This window comes from Diadema antillarum, unplaced genomic scaffold (assembly GCF_040938485.1).
Source record: "Diadema antillarum isolate AM-2024a unplaced genomic scaffold, OU_Dant_1.0 scf00000205, whole genome shotgun sequence".
Classification (NCBI taxonomy): Eukaryota; Metazoa; Echinodermata; class Echinoidea; order Diadematoida; family Diadematidae; genus Diadema; species Diadema antillarum.
In genome coordinates this window covers 1,283,302-1,305,573 of record NW_027271094.1, presented here as the reverse complement: position 1 = coordinate 1,305,573, position 22,272 = coordinate 1,283,302, and the positions used below count along the sequence as shown (strand labels likewise).

Below are 22,272 nucleotides of genomic sequence, written 5' to 3'. Positions count from 1 at the left end.
CAATAATTCCAATTCAAAATGAATCTTCATATTGCTCAAAAAGATGGTGGCATCAAACCCAAATGCATCAACAACAACAAAAACAAAACAAAAACGGCAGCTGTTTAATTTATTTATCACAGCCAGTTGGAACTCATCCAGCTCCTGAACCTCCTTGTAGTTTGGTGAAGTAAATAAAAGCGCCCTCGAAATTGACACTTTACCGTGATACATGATTAGCCCAAGAGCAGGCGATGTAGTACGTCGGTATCTCGACCTCTTCAATTCAGTTTCAGAGGAAGCGTTAACGAGTTATGCAGTAGAATCTTCACTGTAGATGTGTAGGCGCCTATGTACCGAAACTATATATGGGAGTATTAAATATATATATGTATATATATATATATATATATATATATATATATATATATATATATATATATATATTATATATATATATATTATATATATATATATATATATATATATATATATATATATGTATATATAAGGTTTCTTACGTAATAACAATACAGATCATTATCCAATCACTATACATAAAATGAGATGAGGTCTTGCAATTCTTAATTTTATAACAAGAGATATCGTATTTGTCTTTGATCGGGCAACTTGAACAACTGGATCCAGTTTAGAGGATAATCATTGCTGTGTTATAATTACTCTCTCTCTTAATAAAGATCAAGTCCATCTGATGGGAAGGATGAAGTTATTGTTAAACATAATCAAAAGTGTGCAAATCATTCGGAAACATTAGCGAAGAAGACCTTGGACGCGCCTAACATCTTTGACATCATCTTTTCTTGAAGCAAAAATTCAAATGCAGTTTGCAAATCCAAGTAAACCTGCACGTTGTAGTACCTTGAGTTTAAATCTCTAATCGCGTTCGACTTCAACAGCTGGCCTTGTACGGCGGAAGGTCATGACCTGACTAGGGTTTCATATCAGCTGGGTCATAGCTGCTAGTGCGAATGACTAATAGCGGGCGTTGGAATAGCGAAACAGAATGTACACACACATGAAAGCTTGCCTGCGACACAGTGGCACGCGCACGTAGGGCTCGCCTGCAGCTCGTTGGCCATGCAATGCAGATGCTGAATGATCTACAGTATCTGATAAGGATTGTTGTAATTTCGCCCGAGATCGACAGCGTGTGTCTACGTGAGAAAGCACGCGTACTGCATGTGGTACAAAGCAGCTAATCTGCAAATAATGTGCCAGCATTTTTAAACATCTTCATTTCTTAGTGTGGACAAGCGGCTGTCTGGGGATTTTCCGCATGTGAAATACTCATCTGTTTTAGCGACACTATCTGTCTGCGTGTGACGTGTCGAGCACAATCCAATTCGAACTGAGGGAGTCTCCGTCAAATATCGAAATCGAAAATAACATTCAAAATGCCTCTCGCCGTGTTCCAGACAAATATCAAGGCAGAAGCATTCAACGACGATTTCGCCGTCGGATTAACTAATATCCTGGCGGATAGATTACACAGAGATGGACAGGTACGGAATAATGAAAGGTTTCAATTGTCGCAGTCAGTGTACTATTGAGATAGAAACTGTCAGTTCATATCTAGATGAATTATCTGAGATGAATATGTGATCACTAACAAACGACGTGCTGTAAATTACGCAGTGATTTTTGCTGGTACATTAGTGTCGGTGTCCGATGCGATGTGCATAACATACACTTTGTATTTTTTTGTCACTATATTACAGAAATTATACTTTTTACGATATAGCCAACATTTTCTGAACATTATTATGATGTTTCTAAGGAGCTAGATCATGATGCATATTAAATGACAAGTCCCTATCAGCGCAGCTTCCCCTCCATTAAAATTTCACTATGTTGTAGTATTCCTATTAATGAGTAATTTAGGCCTACAATGACGCACTCAATTTTTGTACACCTTTGCTCGATGCTCCAAGCTCATTGAATTGTATTGCTAATGAATGCAGCATAGTACATGTATTGCGTGTTTATTGTGATATATTTATAATATTTACGCACACACCCCTTTTTCTTTAGAATAATGTTTTAATTATACGATGTCATTTTCTGTTGAAAATGTAAATGAATAGATAAAGAACAAACATCAATTCATGATGATCGGCCTATGGTCTATATGTATATATATATTATATATGATTTTTTTTTTTATGTTCGTCATATTGCGTATGTACACCAAATACCAATACGGATCGAGATATTCCCACTTTCCGTACAGTGAATACGATGTATCATACAAAGACTGCACACCACAGTAGCCTGGTGCAGCTATAATTCTGGTGTGATTCAGGAATCTGTCGTAGGCCTATAGGCCTTCACCCATCACAGTTATTATTCCATCTTGTATTATTACACCTTTAACATGCAAATAAAGTTAAATTTTGTTATGTCACAAATGATTTCCTGTTTGTATATCATACACACATGCCTACATTGTAATGATCATCTTAAACGTTTGGTCGTGTATATGGGACCTATAAACTATACTTTCCTTCTACCTGTGATCATTCGCTTGTAAATGTTCAAAAAGTATTGGTGATTGGATGTACTTCTGTTGAGTAGCATAATATGGTAGCACTGAATACAAACGAATAGAAAGTGTATGTCACAGTCATTCATCGCACTGAAAACTGCTTCTATTATACAACATGCATGCTCATCTTTAATATCGCCGCTACTCATGCCCCCACCTGAATCCATGACAAAGGACTGTGATATAGCTATTGGCTGGCTTATAGGTATAGTGGAATTATCTGTATCATTTTAGGCCTATTGTTCAGTGTTTTCATTCCGTCGTCTTCATTTTTTATATCTTCCACAAAGGAATTCTACTTATTCACTCATCGAACCCTTTCTCCCGTTCAGTTATTTGAGTATAAATGTGAAGGAATTATCTCACTCAAATTCATGAAATTCTTCCGTCGATGTGTTTTTATTGCAACTGATTGACAAATTGCCCCACATCGACGTAAATAATTCACGTCAATGTTGGGCAACCTGTCAATCATATACGTAATCGTAGACCATTGATTAACAGTTGATGTCTTTTTTTGGGGGGGGGGGTGTTCAATATATCATTTGCATTGTGGCGCAACTTTGCAGAGATAGAAGTTAGCGGTTGTATGACTTGTGTAATCTGTGAAAAATTTACATTTCGGCAGATTTGCGAAGGCAAAATAACTTTTCACCTGAGTTACAGAGCTCTATTTGTTAGAAGCGCTGACCCCAGGCACTGTGTTTTGTCATTAAGAATTGTTTAACGATTTTGGGTGGGTTTTCGTCCGCTTGACATTGTATGCTACTTGATTTTTTCAAGAAACGAAGAGGAGTGTGGAGGAAACACGAAATGACCGAAGTAGGTACCTATAACCCAGACACGCAGGAGAGATAGTCTCACGAATCTTTTTTGCTGTGACTATGATTGGTAAGGAGGTTGAGGGCAAAACCGCGGTCATCTCTGCCAAATTAGTTCCACACGTCATAATAGTTCCTATAAATAGTGCAGTATACGTGTGTGTCTTCACGTCTTGTCACCACTTCCTGGTTGGGCTCGGGTCACTGACCTGACTTATTACAGTGCACTCCCGTTAAAACGAACACGGTTACAATGACGAAATTACGATTACAACGAAATAAAAATTCAGGCTGCAATATTACCTGCTCTATGTATATTAACTGTTCATTGGTTCGGTATTAAACGCCTCCATAACGAAATTTCGATGTAACTAAAGAAAACTATCGGTCCCGAGGACTTCGTTATAAGGGTAGTCCACTGTATTAGGGTCGTTAGCTTCTCTCAAAAATGTAATGGCCTTCGACCTAGTTATATCAACCGCCCTTTCCTTGGAGAAATATGTATTCAAGAACGTCTGTCTTGTTAGCTGTAAAGATGTTATCCCCCTTACTTTTCCGTGTAGCAGAAGGTATAGGCCTGCACCAAACTTGTTTCAAAAGTGCGTGCACTGAAGAAAAGGAAGCAGTTCGCTGGCTGTGTGTCAGCGTTTATACGCCGCGCTGTGCAAGGATGAGTATGATGTTTCAGTGTTAGTCATGTCTTTCCTTCCTTGTCTTGTCTGATAGGACATATCAGTGCACATCCACCCAAGTCAAATCCTCTACTGCGGAGGCACGAAGGAGCCATCCGGGTACCTCATTCTTTACACCTCACGAGGGTTCGGGGACATTGAGCGTCGACGTCAGCTCAGTCAAGCCATCTTAGACTTCATCAAAGACAAGCTCAAAGTTCCTAACCTAAACAGGTGAGGCCCTATTGTATGTCTTTTGATTTTTCTTCAACCTAATAAAGACATTCCTCTCTCTCTCTTTAAGTACATCAGTAGCTGTGATTATATCTTCTGCTTTTTGACGGAATTACTGGAATTTTGAGTATTGATGGTTACATTTCTTCAGACTTTGCAATATACACAATAGCACCTCTAGATTAATGTCTATTGTTATCAAGATCCCTTCTTTTTTTTCAGAGCACCAGACCACGAGTGCGAGTTACTCCACGACTGGATCTGGTATGGGGGGGGGGGGGGTGTGTGTGTGCTCAGGAGTAAGCTATGTACAGTCTACACCTGTTGTGACAGATGTTTAAGTAGACACAAAGAATTCTGTTCGGTCCCCGATATTGTGTAATTTGTACAATACTAAAGTCTCGTTTGTGCCAGGGAATGTACTCCAATCAAGGTTCAACCGTGGAGCTACTCCACGGTCATGCAAACAGTTTGTTTACTGGAGCAAAGGTAATGTTGAAATTACTGGCGGGGAATGCTTACAGGTTGATAATAACTACGTATCTGCACCCAATGATCTTTACAAGTGTCTGCGACACATGTCTCCTTGCATTGGAGGTGATGTAAGGTCAAGTGTGCAAAGCTAAGGGCGAATCCAGGAACTCCGTAAAAGGGGGGGGGGGAGCGCAAAAAATATTTCTGGTGCTACTTCCGGGTTTCATTTAATTTTTTCTTTCTTTTTATCTTTTATGTTTTAACCAAGGATAAAGAGAGGGCGCGCGCCCGGTGCGCCCCTCTGGATCCGCCACTGAAAGCTGTGTTTATTTTGTGGATGTCTGTCTGACAATGTGTATGGTGGTGATCGTGTTTTTCCTCGGATGGGTATGAGATTTGGTTGAGATAGGCATCCATATTATAACCGTAAATGTTTGCATGATAATTATGTATCATCCATCGATCATTGGAAGTAGCGGAGTTATGAACCCCCCGTCACTACCAATTGCGTCACAGGACTTTTTGACGTCAGCTGATTTTCATGGACAAGCCTTCTGAATCAATGTTTACAAGGCAGTCATGTATATTTGTCTTGATTCTGAAGTTAACCTTAAGTCATATGATTGTATTGATTGACGTGAAAGAGAAATTTCTTGAGTGTTAGAAGATAATAATACGGAACGACAGGATTTCGTTTTATTTGTCGTGATTCCGCCACTTTAAAATATGCTCATCGCCTATTACTTTCCAGCTAATAAATTCCCTTCTCGAAATTGAATAGCAATTTTAGTGATATTTATTAAAGTAATACATTATTATAATAGAACGAAATAGTATACAGGTCAATCGTCTAAGTACAATAATGAAATTGCTACACAAATAGCATTTTGTATAGCAGTCATATCCAATGCATAGCAAGATGCTATGCGATGTAAAAGTTACTGAGTATATAAACCAGGAAAATAATTCTCTGTTTTTTACATGTTATCGTGATTTTGCGTTTCATGTATGTTCTAAAATAATCATTGATTTGTTTAATCCTTATTGAAAATAATAATTATGTTGATCTGTTTTCATTTCTTTTGTGAATTTGTCCCAGGTTCATGGTGTACATGCAAACGACCAAAGCAGACGACATCGGTCTTGATGGCGGGTTGTTGTCAGATCGCTACGGCTGTATGGCAGAAGGCGGTCCCTTCGATGTCAGATACAGCAAGCGGCAGGCAGAATGTTCGCCAATGAAAGGCGGACCATAAGGTCTCGCGCGTCGTCCTTTCCAGCGGATATTGCCAAAGTTTGAGGTAGAATGATATCAGCGTTCATACCTGGAGATTATTATCCCTTATCGCATACCGGGTGTATCTCAGTCGCATAATAATATTCGTGTTAACAAAGACTATAACTGTTGTGCATACACGATATAAAAGGTATGTGTTTATGTGTGTGACCGAGCGGATCGAATTGAGGGTCATTTTGGTGCCCTATTATGTTGGTGCTCTCAGCACTCAACGATGACAATGTACGTTTTGTTTTGTTTTCATTCATGTGTGAAGTATTATTTTCATCAAGTGCTTTAATTTTGTGATGGGCCAGATTGACTTTGACTACAGAGCTGAAATATGTCCTTTGAAACGGTTAACTTGATTCCATGGCATTACAGGACAGAAGACAGTGTCTACATACGCGTTGTGGATGATTTTAATTGTTATCAAAGTGCATATTTATTATCAGTTGATGTTGTGTGACCTATTTGATCTAATGCCAATCATGTGTCGATAATCACGGAAAAGGGACACTACTGTTGGACCAAAATCTCAATCATGAGTTCCGAGGATCAGTAAACAATGCTTTAAACAAGGTCACTGCTTAAAGCCAATCAAGCCCGTCGCTCTATTAAAAAAAGATAAATAAAAATAAGGAATTTCAAAATCCAACTTCGAAAACACGGTCGGAAATCGTGTCTTTATTTGTCGAGTATTTTCGTAATTTTTAGCAGTGATGACAGAGGGAGTGAGTAGGGGATCTGGTAGAGTAGTCTACATGCTAAGAAGTGGCTTCGATTGTCGGCTGAAAGACGCGTGCGTATCACCCCCATGAGACGTACGGCGACGTGACGATACTGGGTTATTTGAAGGACTCCATGGGAAGTTACATCTTGTCGCATTCGGTCTTGTCGCGTCGAGTCTTTGCCTCTGTCTCGTGTTTTGAGCAGAACTTTACTTTGCAGAAAGTATGTCATAGAGAGAAAGTGGTTTACAATGAGTTTGGTTAAACAAAGCAACGGATGAATAATTGTTTGGAGCAAACCTGGACGAGTGCTTAGCAAATCTTTTGGCAAGTTTAAGTCAAGTCTAGTGTTTTCCGAAGTTCTCATCATGAACATCAGTGCGGAGACTGGAGACTCCGCTGTAATATTGGCCGTATAGACACACGATCATTATTGTCAGTATCGATAGTAGGATAGCGACAAGTCAAATGTCGGTATAGGGGGCATTTCTCTTGGTATTGTGGAGACATCAAAATGGTCCTGTATCTAGGATCCCTGTTCAGTACGTGCTACGTGAAGGAACCACTCCTGGTTGTCGTGTTTCCGTGAAATCTTATTAACGTTTCATCATTTCTCTGCTTCTTGTGGTATGGAATGTAGAGTAACAGATTTTGAGTGAAACTTCTTTCGCGGAGTCATGACAGAAATGATGTTTCTTGAGAAAATGTTTCACGAACTGAAACAAAGCAAGCGCGGAATTTTATTGGACGACGTCATAGTCACGTGAGGCGTACATGTATCTTTCCTGATATGTTAACATTTTCATTTATCTCTGTTCCTGTTTGAGGGAGATTATGCATCATAACATTTTCACCACGCTCCAGTCTCCTTTATAGACACTTTATCTATTTACTTGTGGCGAAATTCTATTTTTTAGTCCATTCATTTCAGTTTGATTGTTTCGTACGTTTTCTTTCAGGAGTAACACACAATCATGATCAACATAAAGTGGAAATGTGCTGTCAGCTGCTAGTGATGATTTTGAATTCATTTTATATAATTCATTTTCGTTTGATTGTTTGTCATTTTTCTTTCCGGAGTTGAATACAATCATGATGGACATGTGCTGTCAGCTACTAGTGATGGTTTTGAATTCATTTCAATCTATTCATTTTAGTTTGATTTTTTCTCAGTTTACTTTCATGAGTAACATTCAGTCATGATAAACATAAAGTGGATATGTGCTTTCAGCTACTAGTGATAACTTTGGATTCTTATAATCACTGTCAGTAAAATAAGATATGTTTCATCAGGAAAGCCCACTTCCTGGATTCATCGTGCATAAGAATTCAAGAATACAGGCTGAAAATTGCGTATCAAAGTCCAACTAAGTTTCCGGCCAATAGAATTGCTTTTTAAAAATCATTGTCATCATTGTTTGATTTATTATTGACATTTGATTTTGCTTTCGATTTTTGTGTGTCGTAAGGGTTTTGTGTTGGTGTTGTTGTTTTTGTTTTTGTTGTTCGGGATGGGGGGGGGGGTTCCCATTATGTTATAATTTACGCATGAAGCTAATAGAAGCTGTATGATATTCTGTAATGGAATGGTAAAACCAGCAACGCGTGTCCAGAAGACTGGCAGTGCTATTATGAAAGAAGTTCTGACTGACACTGCGGTGTTGCTGATGATTTAAGTTCCACTTGTTGCGTCATCAATCCTTAATCTTCCCTGTGTGAACGTAGCGTATCGTTGTTATACTTATACAACTCATGATCACGTGTGTCGAGAACTGCTGGTCGAGAATACAGTTTCGATGCATAAAAATGTTGTTTTTATTTTTTTCCAGTTCACGTGTAGTGTATGGAATTTTTAAGTCGTTTTTGTTCTTTTCGGTGTTCAGAGGTTTACATAATATTGTTAAACACGTGAACGAGAATGTTGAGTATTAAAAATGGAAAGTTGTGCAAATAGATACATGTGTCTTCTATCACTTTCTTGAAGTCTTGTGCGATTTCTGATTGTAGAGCGCTAATGTTTGATGACGTACACTCTTTAAAACGAGGAAAAATCCCTTGTTTTTGAATATCCATTTCTTGTTCTACCTATCATTACAATACAAAAATATTATATCATATAAGTTGTAGAAGAACAGTTTCGGGACGAATATTTTCTTGTTTTTTAGAATTGTTTATAATGAAATGGCAATCACATTGGATGTACAGTACGCCTATAAGTCTTGTACTTGATCAACTTTGCCAGCTAGTACATGTATGTTAACGTTATACAGCATTCACCACGCTTACCTTGCATTGAAAGCCATTATGCGAGAATACATGTACGACCACCTAACCTCGTAAATTACCAACGTCCACAGTGGTGAATTTCCTATGTTTTGAACTGCTACATTACTTCCTCAACGGTATGATAAAAATGGGACAATCATCTGAATGGTGTAGAGCAGTAAAACATCAATATTAGGGAAAAGGCACAATAATCACATCATTCCAGAACACAGAGCAACATTTCAAAAAAGACAGCAACATTACATTGGGAGGGGGTGGGGGATGTGTGAAATAAATTAAACTTTCAGCAAAGACACACCGTGCAAGGAATTTTCTGTCCGACATTCGTATTCCATGTCTTTTATTGAAAACAAAGTCATATCATAAAGATTCCATATACAATAAATACACCGTATAAATCATATTTTCAATATTGTCAATGTACATTATTCCAGGATTTCAAAGACTCGTCTGAACGGGACTTCAGATCTTCCTCTTTTTGTTGCCTCACTCCCTTACTAATAAAAATCACAAAATTGTTAGGTCGTCGACTTCCCCCAAAGAACAAACTGGCATGCTGTCATTGGGTAAACTTAGTTGGAAGCACATTACGCACAGAACTGCATGTTGCCGCTATCTCGCCAAATTAAGTCTACAAGCGTATCTACACAGTGTATTTTCCTCGCGAGCATAATATCAGTATAGATATAAATTACGTAATTTGTAAAACATCCACACTGAATCGACCAGATAAATCTCACTTGTTTTGTCATCATTTTGACACTGATAGTAAACGGAAAATATTGGTTAGTAGGGAATCTGGAGTCACTGCAAGTTAATAAGGCGTAATTTCGCAAACATTCTACTTAAACACGAAGTTTAATTTTAAAAAAATCAGAGTAGTTTTATCATGTGAAATCGATAAAAGAAGACAAGAATAAGTTTTTAGTTTTTGCCCTTGTCGGAAAAAAATACATATATAAAACGGTAGTAGTAGTGGTAGTAGAAGTGACAGCAGCAGAAGTAGTAACCATGATGATAATGAGATTATATGTATCTGGTATTTATTCTGGGCTGCCTCTACCACACGCTGTATGAGGGGTCAGTCATGATTATTTCTCCACCATTACTAGGTAACCAAGTACAAGTTTGGGTTAAAGGGGGAACATAGCGGGCACGACAGCTCGTCCAAGAATAAAAATACGGTAAATTGGGAACCGACCACAGAATCTCCTTAGCTTTTGATAACAGTGTAGGGCCTAGTTCAACATAATCCCTATAGGCCTATATGTATTCCTGAACTCCTCCACAGTGATAACATTTGCCATGATCGCAACATTACAACTTGTACAACTTGTCTATGTGCAATAAGAATACCAAAACAACATAAAACAGAACAAAAAACTCACAATTAAGTATTGTGATGTCATACGACATCTTCTGAACTTAAAACAAAACGGAATCCTTTCCTTCTCAGCGGTGCATCTGTCATAATCATTTCCTCACATCAGGAGAAGGTTGTTTTTATTCTCCATCGAATGGAAGCCCAGAGAAGCACCATAGTAAACAAAGTACATCACACATCGACACACAAGTAAATTTACTGTCGACTTTGTAACTCGGAGCCCGTTTTTAGACATAAAAAATAAATGTACATTCACATACTTCAGTAATGCATAAAGTCTGTTTTCGTGTTGTTTTTGTTCAAGCTGATCGGGTTTTTTTCTGTTCTTTTTGTTTGTTGTCGATGGAATAAACGTTTGTGTCTACACACAGCAAAAATACCAGCTTTGGAAAATACGCAAGAAAGCGAAGCAGATGAAATCTGAATTCTCCCACCCGAATTTCAAAGAATTTACAATTGGATGAAATAACCGAGCTACACTACATTTCCCGAGATGGAATATACAGTAGATTCTCATCCGATTACACCGACGAGTATCCTGCCTACAGGCAAAGACAGGTGCAATTACATCATACCATTATCAAATAATTTTCATCTTCGGACATTTTATAGCGCCCAGGTGGATCCAAACTCATCGATATCAGGTGCCATTTTGTTCGTGCACATTGCATAATTTATGTATATAAAGATGTAAATTATATTTAGCGTTAAGAAGCAACACAAGAACGGAGAAACTTAAATGCATTGGCCAATTATTAAGGTTCATTGACGTCCTCCGGCAAACAGAATGGCGAGTATACACACCTAGAATTTTATTATGATATGATATGATAAGCTTAGTTTTACTATGTTATTATGTATGCATATCTATTTTATGTTAGGGTTTCAATGTAATGTCCATTTCAACACGCTATATTCTCATGTACAGTTGTTCTTATAAAATCAAACGCAGCCCATTAAATCGGAATGGGTTTTTTTTTTCTGCCTCCTGTGATTTCCCTCACGTAACTGCTTCACAGAAGCGGTATGTTACCTAACAATGTATCATATTTCATTATTGATTTGTAGATATTTACAAGTATATGAGTATGAATAGAATTCCATTGCTTTGCGATTATATCCACACGCATATGAGTGTACTTGAATAGCATGTAAACAGCTGTATAACTTTCTACTCGGTTACAGTGATCGCTTCTAAAATTCGCTTTACATGAACAAAATCGGAAAATGCGTGCATCTCATGCGTGCATGAAATTGTTACTTATTATTATTACATTATTAAAGGCACTCACGCGATAACTAATGTTGGTACTGTCATGTTAACGTCATTAGGGTTTCTTTAATTCCCTTTTATCTACATAATCGTTCTAGAAAATCGAAGCAAATTCGTACGCATAAGGAATATTAATACGTCTTCACGCATTGATTATACATGAAAAATTAATGTACATCATGAAGCGGGTTTTAATGCGTTTATAATCGATTTATCATAATCTTCCTATTTAGCACCTCACAAGGATCTACGTGTCTATTCCCCATGTATACTACCCATAGGTTTCCTTCTTTTCCTCTTCTTCTTCTTTTTCTTCTTCTTAGCACTGTTATTATCATTATATTTATGATTGTTATACCAACATCATCATTATTATCATTATTATTGTTATTAGTAGTAGTAGCATCATCATCATCATTATCATTATCACTATTGTTATTATTATTTTTACTATTATTATTATCATTATTATTATTATCATCATCATCATCATCATCATTATCATTACTATAATTGTCAGCGTTATCATTACCACCATCACTTTTATCACACCAGTATTTGTTTTATTTCTATGATTCCCATGACGATGGCATTTAAAATGATAGATTATCCAATGTCTGATCTATACTAGAAAATGAATCATAGTACTCTTCTCATAAAAATGTTTATTTTTGACACCTGACATACATATTATCATATACTCTCGTGTTTTCACCTTATTTAAATAATCAATTTCCCTGCATGGAAAGAACCGTCCTTTTGCAAGAAAATACTCGGAATTCCCTGTGTATTAAAACCTAGTGTGAATATTATACACCACACTATCTGAATATGCATGATGAAACATGTTTTATTGTATGGAAATAATCATGTCATGAGAACATGCTGGAGGTTGTATCTCATTATACAATGTTATATATCACGCAGTTGATTTCTATTCTACGGAAATAATCTTGACACAGACATAGATTAAAAAACACAGAATACAAAGACAAACCAATGAACAAAATAAAAGTTTGATGAAAGACTACCAAACAAAGCATTCGATAACTTTCGAAGCTTCAGAACCGCCCATTGAAACACGCAAATTCGCTTTGGAATTAAAGTAGGCACACATTGTAGCAAAACAAGCTGAATGAAATGATTAGGCTATTATAAAAAAAAGAGCAAAACTATTATCATAGATGAAGGAAACTTATATATTTATATATTTCACACCACCCAACGGTTCATACATGTATAACCTGGCTAGCGATCAGTGTATATAGAGGTTTTATTCTGACTTATATCTCTACCATTTCGCTTGTTTATGTTATGATTTCAGAAGAACACGGTTATCACCGGTAATAGAAGTGAGAGAATTATTGCTAATGATAACGATATTCTAAAATTCATCACTCGTTATTGTATCTACAATGATAATGATGTCATAACATCAACTCCTGAAGATGTTGCTTGAGCAAACACACAAGGATTCATGTGGTATTTATAGGAATTTCAAATACATTGAAATTGTGAATGATGTAACATCACCAGTACAAATGAGAAATCAAGCCAGCTTGCTAAAGAAATCTAAACTCATAATTTCGAATAAAGAAATTAGGGTAACTCTATTGTGAAAAAAAAAAAAAAAATCTATTGCAGATTGCAAACTTTGTTTCCAGTCTCAATGTTGCACTTAATGCAAAGTAAACAAAATGCTCAGTGATCGTTTAAATCTATCATTTTACAGTCATGTTCTTCCATAGAATCCATAACAACCCTTTAGATTAAAGGAACTTATCTAATGTTCCTTTTCCTTACATTCTTGTGAGTTCTGCCGCCGTCACTGGAACACTCCATCTTCAACCAATGGGATGCAAAATGTCGCAAAGAACACTCTTGAAACATCCGAGTCAGAACTGACCCGGAACTGGGTCCATTGGGGTCATACACCGTTCCGGGTAAAAAATGACTTGGAATTTGGTTATGAAGACCCCGAATGGGGTCACCCTAGTCCACTTCCTGGACTGTATTCGTATGCAGTGTGCCCGCTTACGTACGGACGTACGTTGATGGTGTCTGTATTTACGCTGTATTACACAAGATCACCCCTGTTGAATCAAGATTTTTTTTTCGGGAGTACCAATTGGTGGAGTGTCGCAATCAGCGGTTGGGCGCGTTGGATGGGTGCATGCATGTGTATGCGTGTGTTATACTGTGGGGAATGCGGACGATTAAAATCGTCCAGTATCTGGACTAGGGTCACCCTGACCCAATTCATGACTCTGAATGGGTCATATGTGACCCCATTCCTTGTCATTTCTGACCCGGAACGGTGTATGACCCCAACGGACCCAGTTCCGGGTCAGTTTTGACTCGGATGTTTTAAGAGTGAAGAACACAAACATCAACTGCCGATTATGTTGGCCGTTTCACTTTTCTTTGCTCTCTATACATTCAGCTATTTTATCACGCATTTTCTACAATCCATAGAACCCTCGCGGTAGGCAAGTTAACGTACAAACATTCCTGCATAAAAAAAGGCAAAATATTGTTCTGAAGCCGAGGGCACCACGTGAAGTATGTGAAACAAAAAGTAGCAACCTGCTATAATCAACTGCAACTTAATATCCCGCTCTCAACAGTGATAAGAGTATACAGCGAAAAGAAGGTATACAGCCCATCACGCTGTCAGCGAAGTATAATGGCCGGGATGCTCCTATCGTCAATGAGGGCGCCCCACTGCGGTGAGCAGGAAGGAAGCCACGATGAGAAGGAAGGAAGGACTGTGTATAAAGCCACGCCCACACTCCGATGAATCCTCCTAAACAAACAAACAAACAAACAAACAAACAAAAAAGGTTGGTACAGGATATATTCATGCCACTCATACAGAACAGCTAGTTCCAAGAGAACACATAAAGGGAGCCACATAGAAAAAAAAAAATGAACAGATTGATACCAATCATTACGTTTAGACGTGTAGATATTACTATAGTATATTCACACCTTTAAATTCAGTCTCAAAGAGGACCATCGAACTATACAGACACCGCAGACACACTAAAGTGCTGTCATACGAATACCGGGAACCATCCATGATATTTCTGTATATGACCCTTCTATTTCTCTCCCCAAACGCACGATCATCGTCGTGAACGGACAAAATATACACACGATACACAAGACTATACAGTCTAATAAGGAGGACAGACCTGGCGTCCAGGAGCCCACAAGAGTTTGTATCAAGACCTATCACCACACTCCACGAAGTTTGCGAAAGTAGCATTCAAAAGTTCTCGCAGTGTTTAACTCATTTTAACCTGCATCGTTGAAAAATCACAGTGGAACGTTACAAAAACTATTCAGTCGTCTTACTCAAACTCTACTGTTCTGTGGCTTTTGACATTGACCAAACATGCATGAAAATCGAACTGCACCTTGACCATGTAGACGTTTTTTTTTACCGACTCACGTTTGGATCGTAGTGAAAACACGTATCTGGTTTGCTTCTGTTTCTGAACTGTAGTAGTCTCTCACACCAGGCTGTCTCGTTGTATTCGATCTCATCTGGCTCCAGTTGAACTGATTGGTCGGAGAAGCACTCGCAGTCCCTTTCTTGAATTATCAGCATGAGGTTTGAGTGGGGAACAGATTGTACGCTGTATGGTCTGTGTGGTAGGGAGAAGCACAGTAAAGCAGCCCATCAATATAGCGAGCACACACATTAACATGACCCAGTAACATCAAAATTCATGAACTTGACAATGCTACTCTGTGTTCATGTTAACTTCACAAAAAAAAAGCAATATCATAAATAATAGTAGCAGTTTCACTATATGCACGTATTACGTAAGACATTGCAAAATATGCATTCGATAAAAACTCTTTTAGTTTGCGTTTGAAGGAACAGACGAGCAGCTTGTTATTTAACAGTGGTCCGTTGGCCTAGGATCACTTTTATTGATGTCGGGCCACTAACTTTCCAGAAAAGGTCATTTTGGGTGGCCCAATCGGGCAGCTGAAAGTCAAAATGGGTTTTTAATATTTCCTTTCATTTTGGGCAACTATTTTTTTTCGGCCACCAAAATGTCATATTCAAAGATTTTAGTGGCACGAACGGATCGCCATAGGAAAGAAAGAGCTGGTATCAAGCCCTGTCATGATCATTTATGTTCATTTCATGCCACTATATTCTGTACAAATTGATCCGTCATGATGTTGAGTGGTATCTACAACACTTCTCCGTGTGTATGGCTAGGTCTGAACAACAACACCACGAATTACACTGTTTGCATAAGCTACATCACCGATAGAAACGCACTTGAAACAGTCGGTGCAGTTGGTAAGGAATTTCCCGGCCAGTCCCTTCTCGGGAAGATTGCTCCGGTTTGCCACGTAGAAAGTGTACTCCTGGTCACACGGCTCGTATGTATAGCGTTCGTCCGTCTGCGCAACTTTAGAATTAGGAGAGAAGAACGCGGGAAAGAAATGGAAGGAAATAATCGCAGGCACTAGACTAAAAAAAAAGTTTGATGCAAACTGAAATTCTTTTGGAAATGTATAAGTCTTATTATGCAAAAGTCTTATTATGCAAACTCTCTAAACCCATGAAAAGTGCGGGGTGAGATTGCGCGCAACACAAGTGGTAACTTCTGCAGAGTGAGTCGTGCACCGGCTATCTCCGAAACTTTAATTATGTGTTGTTTTATTCTAAAGCTTGGTGTTTAAAGTCATCACCAGATCTTTTCGCTCCTTTAGGAATATTTTATATTTATTGATCATTAAGCAACTTTGGTCATGTTAAGATAATCGAGGGTAATACAAGTTGTTTAGTCTTAAACAGCCACTGCTCTTTATTTTCTTTCGTACTGCTTTTGGTTGGAATATTGAACGCCGTGATTCTATCCACACCTCAACGAATGCTACTTTTGTGTGTTTAACAAAAATTATCCTTATAGGAATGAAAAGTTCATTTGATAAAAATAGTTTATGAAATGGCTATAAGATATCAAAACACAAAGTAAAGCAAAGTGGTCCTAATGAAAGGTGGGTCCCATCTTTTATTAGAATCTCTTTGTTTTTGGATATCTTGGCCATTCCAAAACCGATTTTTATCAAATAAACTGTACATTTCTGTTAGAACTGTGAGCTCCTTTTTCATATAAACGATTCCTAATTATCAGAAAAAAAAGTTAAAGCATGAATCTCCATGTCAACCAAAACTTCACCATCCTTTTAATGCTTACCTGCTGCTGACAACCAGTCGTAGATACTTATTTGGCTGAGGAAGCTGAAAGGAACAATATAAAAATTTATACACCTGATTAACAGTTCTTCATCTGCATTTTTTTCTTATTCCAAAAGGGTATTTCCCAAAACATAGTCAACGAACACAGAAAATGACGCAAAGTTCAAGAAAATCGGACGATTCGTTCAAATGCTACTAATTTTTTTTTCCATTTTTCCGAATTCCACATGTTGCCATGCCCTCTCTATAATGACATGAACTCCTCTACACTCTGCGGTGTTGCAACAGTGAATGATATAAACAAAATATAATGAGAACAACAATAAAGAAAAATCATTTTGTAAGACACCACAACAGCATTGAATCTCCTCTTGAAGGTAAGGAGAATAACTCATTCCCTTACGTATCATGTCTAAGCAACAGAACGATGGAATGTGTCATTTTCACAAATGATACGGATTCGTTACATTCTTTTTACGACTTATTTACTTGTATTTGACCAAAATTAACGCGCAAAAATTGCGAAAAGTCGTATACTCTTCAAGGTTTGAACAGATTGGTCAATGTAGATCGCCCAATATTTCACCGGATGCTTCGCAATTTTCATGTAATCACGGAGTCAACATGTTTGAATGAAATTTTCTCTCCAAAGAAAGAACGATGAAGGCTTGAATAACACAACTGGTTTCCATGGTAACCACACGGTCAACACGCATAGTGATATCTCTTATAGTAAAAGCAGAAAACATTCCATAATCATAGTCATAAGCCAGTCGTTGACAATTTTCGAAAAAGTGTTGATGATTGAAATTTAGTTCACATTGCAATCGCGGAAATCAAGCAAATGCCATAATCATAGTGTCAGGTAAAAGTCACCGACTTCCAACTTTGTCATATAATATGCGCCAACTACACACAACCACCACTGACAGGCAACAATACTGGCATTCTTACTAATCTCTCCGTTCTTTGCAAGGATACTCACACTATTACTTGTTTGGCGAACCAATGAAGAATAGAGAGAAAGTTTTCCAAACTCTGCAAGAAAAGAATACCATAGACAGTATTGGCGTCATCATGTTTTATCGATACATTTCATCCATAGTCGATCACTCGTTCACCTTTTAAAGCGACCCAAGTCTCACCACGCGGTGCCGTGGTCTAAACGTTCGTGGCCTTGATCGGTGTTGATGAAGGACAGGCTGAAACAGTCTTTTGTTTGTTTGTTTGTTTGTTTGTTTGTTTGTTTGTTTGTTTGTTTATTTGTTTGTTTGTTTTTCTTCAACTTTTCCATCTGAGAAGAAGATGGCTGGATAGCCCATATTCAGCTGCAATAGCTGGTCCTTCCGTGAGGTCCAGTTGGATGTAAGGCGGGACCACTTCACAGGGATATGCACCCTGGTCTTTTCGATGAATGAATAAAGCGGGTTCTTTGCGTGCATAAGTTGTGATTCTCGTCCACGGGACCTCCATTTTGTGTCCCATTCGAGGGACAGTGTGTTTTGTCTTTTAGAGGGGGGGGGGGGGTAATAATGATTACACACAACATTGCTAAGCGAGACTCGGGAATCGAACTCGGGTCCTTGGGATTTGGAGGCACACGCGCTACCGACTGCCAATAACTCACCGCTCAAATATATTTTGTAGTCATTGTGGTTACTTTATGCATCAATATTAAATATTCAATTATGAACATTGAATGAGTTGTGGGGTGGGATATGCATCAGGGAGCTAGCTTGACACAATAGTGAATGTGGGAAATATCTAATTCAAATGTGCGTACAATTTAAACATCCTAAATACGTCGCCATTGTCTAAGCATAGCTTTGTGCGTGCAAAATTCCTTATGAAGGTGATAATGTATCCAAAAAAAAATGAGTATGAAATTATTAGGGAACATGCTAAACGATAATAATAAGAAAAAGGAAGAACATAAATTCAAAAATGAATGATACTTACATTGCGCAGTGAGGGGGCGGCACTGCCAATTATTTCTCGCCTACACATGCCTTGGTAGTCAGTCACATGAACCCTGTATGAAAATAATATTCATTCATTAATTCATTTATCTATTTATTCAAATCTTCTATGAGCAAGGCAGCACTTGTTGTTCTACCATATAGGTAGAATATAATAGTCACACAGTATGTAATACATGTATTGCAGAGACAAAGCATAAAAATGTTAAAGAATTCGAATAAATATAAAATATACAGATGAGGACAAAAAATTTGGCAGAGACGATGTAGCAACCAGACTAGGATTTCGACTGCACGTGTGTGACAACACACTGACCACAAAAACGTCAGAATAATAACCAAAGCAACGAGAAATAGCTGGCTCCGCTGTCCTGTCTATGATAGATGTGTAATTATGCAAGATCAATTAACCCTTCAGAATAGATCTTTAACTGTCATTGATACCGGTATACAGAGCATAATAATGTACACCTGTTTTGCCAGAGGTCAATCTATATCCGATTAATTGCAGGCCTACGGTGTGACGATAGACACCAATCTAGCGGCATTTGCTGAGTGGAAATCCGTGGCAAGCTAAATGCCTGGATGCGATTACAGCTTCTATGGTGCTTTTCTCTTTAAACAGTACAGAATACTTACACTTCAAATATGTCCCTATCAACAAGTTTGTTGAAAAGCCGGAGATTTTCCTCGTGTGCTGCGAAATGAGTACCCGCCTAAAATGAGCGAAGTAGAAAAAGAACTATTGAGGAAAATCCATTGATTTAGAACAAAACCAATGTTATATCCAGTCACATACAACATGATTTTATTTTGTCTTGAAAGGCACGATCGTCATTATGGATTCTAGGAGATAATGAGTTTCAATCCATTGCCCACATGTCTTTTAATCTGATAGAATGCATACAACACGCCATCCACGTGTATTGGTACACTTTTACTACATATCTATACCCATCCTCCCTCTCTCACACGCACTCTCTCTCTCTCTCTCCTTCCTTCGCCGAATAGTGTCGTAGAGGAGGACACACCCATGTGACCGCTCAGCTACCGCAGCAGCAACATGGCGCTGCCATCTCACAGGTCCCCGGCTGCGGCGGACGAGGACACATCCTGGAAGTTAGCCTCGGTCAAATCATAGTTCAGGGACCCCTTAATTCTACCATTACCATCACTTATGGAATGATATTGTATACTTGCCATTAGAGGGGATATCTAAAGATTTCAAAGTGAGCAAAGAATAGAAGTATGTTGAAACAAGGTAGTGTGTGGATGAAAAAAAAAAAAAACCAACTTCAAAATGCAAACAACTGTTTTCTAGCGCTTTCCACGTAAGAGGGGTTGCATTCTTGACGTGAAAATGATGTGAAGTTATCTATCGTCAAGTGACAGTTAAGACTCTCTTCGTCGTTTGCTTCGCTACATTTTGGTGACGTAAGTCCCCTCCCCCCCCCCCCCCTTGAGACATTCATAAATCGATTACTATGACAACAGGTGCCTTTTGCCGAGTACAGACGTTTGTCTGTGCATGGAATATGCGGTCTGCGCGATGTATACTCATTGGACGCACTGGGATCAATAAAGCAATTGTACTATACGCCAGCTCTACCTGTGGATACAGTTTTCGAGAACCATGAAGGACAGTATGATCTCCTTACCATCATTCTCACCATCATCATCCTTATCATCGTCGTCTTAAATAGCATCATCTTCACTATCACCACTACCATCATCAACTACGTCATCATCATTGTTATCGTGATCATGATGATTATTATCATCATGGTCATCATCACCATCAATGACATCATCGTCGTGCTCATGGTCATCATCATAATCATCTTCTTCATCATCCTCATCATTATCATCACCAATGCTGCGTTACTATAGTAACATTGAAGACATTACAAAGAACAGTATCAAAATGGTTTACCCGAGTCATATCCGTTGACACAACGATGTAACCATGGTTGTCGACAAGAAAACACTCCACGCTCTGCAGTGATAACAAGGATTGGGAAGAAAGTCAGATTATAGGTTTAGTATGTAGTGGCTAGGTCTGCCAAAAAACAAACAAACAAACAAACAAACGAACAAACAAACAACAACAACAATAGAAGGAAACATGCACAAAATGACAATGAATATGAGATAATTAAACAGGTGAATAAACAAATAAAGCTGTCTGTTCGTCTATCTATGTATCTGCTTCTCCCCCTCTCTTTCTATGTATATAACATGCACACATACATACAGACACAAAATCATAATATATATATATATATATATATATATATATATATATATATATATTATATTCGTGTACTTAGTATACCTTTGTATGTGTAGCTGTGTGTGTTTGTTTGTGTGTATGTGTGTGTGCATAAGAAAGAGTGAAGTTTTACGATTCCACACTTTACAAACCGCATTTACGATTACAGATGAGTCTACTTACGTCATTAAAGCATGAGGGAGTGCATTCGGGGTCACAGTCAGGTACCTAGGTGGAGAGAGATGGTAGAGATAGAGAAAAAGAGATAGTGGGGGTGGGGAAGGGATTAAGGGAGAGTTCCATAATAAGTCATCGATAAAACTTCATGAAAATACAAGTGTATATAATCATCATGAAGAGATAATGCTTTCCGTGTACCGACATTGCAATTCAATTTAAAAAACCGCTGCTCTTTCAATTCAAAAAGAAACTAGAAATGTCGCTATGGCGACTGATGCCTCCGCCATAATGCATGATTCTCCCAATAGGCGTATAGTACAATGTCTTCACAATGCAATGTGTGATCCATGACAGTTTCACAAAACTGGCAAAATATTGAAATGACAGGTTTGTCAGAAATGTCTCGAACTGGGTTTGCTATAAGTTTATAAGAGTGCAGGTACACATATTTGGGGAATTTTGGGGAAGTTTATGCATTGAGTAATTTCCAAGGTATGGAGAAAGAGTGTGATGACGGTACAAAATAGATTTCTTTTTTTTTTTTTGGGGGGGGGGGATATTGAAACCTGGCCTTTGACCCTTAACCTTTACCTTTGACCTTCTGGCTCGAAATTTCCCGGAGAATCTCCATTAGGTAATGCATGTATTAAGTTTTGAAACTAATAATGCAAGCATTGCATATACTATGAGGGAAAAAGTAAAATGTTGAGGAGTTGATCTTGACCTCTGACCCCTGACTATTGACCCATGACCCCTAAATTCCCTAGATAATCCCTGCCAGACAGTATATGCGTATGTACCAAGTTCCACGAAGATACATTGAACCATTTGCGAGAAAAGTGATATTGCAACATTTTCACCTAACCTTTGACCTTTTGACCTTTGACCTTATGACATGAAACTCTCTCTGGAA

The 22,272-nt window shown here is 38.1% G+C and overlaps 2 protein-coding genes across 3 annotated transcripts in view; one reads left to right on the top strand and one right to left on the bottom strand.

Annotated features, from left to right (window-relative positions):
- Window positions 1–1,190: 1,190 nt before the first annotated feature.
- Window positions 1,191–8,215, top strand: LOC139724001 (macrophage migration inhibitory factor homolog). The gene is made up of 3 exons (XM_071635200.1): window positions 1,191–1,502; window positions 4,093–4,271; window positions 5,845–8,215. The coding sequence occupies exons 1-3, from the start codon at window positions 1,395–1,397 to the stop codon at window positions 5,999–6,001; spliced, it is 444 nt and encodes a 147-aa protein (XP_071491301.1). The 5' UTR covers window positions 1,191–1,394; the 3' UTR covers window positions 6,002–8,215.
- A 5,890-nt stretch (window positions 8,216–14,105) lies between these two features.
- The window catches only part of LOC139724000 (voltage-dependent calcium channel subunit alpha-2/delta-3-like), a 70,729-nt gene continuing 62,562 nt past the window's right edge, over window positions 14,106–22,272 (bottom strand). For both annotated transcript variants that reach the window (XM_071635198.1, XM_071635199.1), the window contains 9 exons: window positions 21,363–21,407; window positions 20,841–20,903; window positions 19,547–19,623; window positions 18,888–18,960; window positions 17,914–17,966; window positions 16,927–16,970; window positions 16,002–16,134; window positions 15,153–15,348; window positions 14,106–14,501 (listed from right to left, as the gene is read on the bottom strand). In XM_071635198.1, coding sequence (XP_071491299.1) covers window positions 14,403–14,501; window positions 15,153–15,348; window positions 16,002–16,134; window positions 16,927–16,970; window positions 17,914–17,966; window positions 18,888–18,960; window positions 19,547–19,623; window positions 20,841–20,903; window positions 21,363–21,407 — 783 coding nt within the window. In that variant the 3' untranslated portion in view covers window positions 14,106–14,402. The remainder of the gene's footprint in view (window positions 14,502–15,152; window positions 15,349–16,001; window positions 16,135–16,926; window positions 16,971–17,913; window positions 17,967–18,887; window positions 18,961–19,546; window positions 19,624–20,840; window positions 20,904–21,362; window positions 21,408–22,272) is intronic.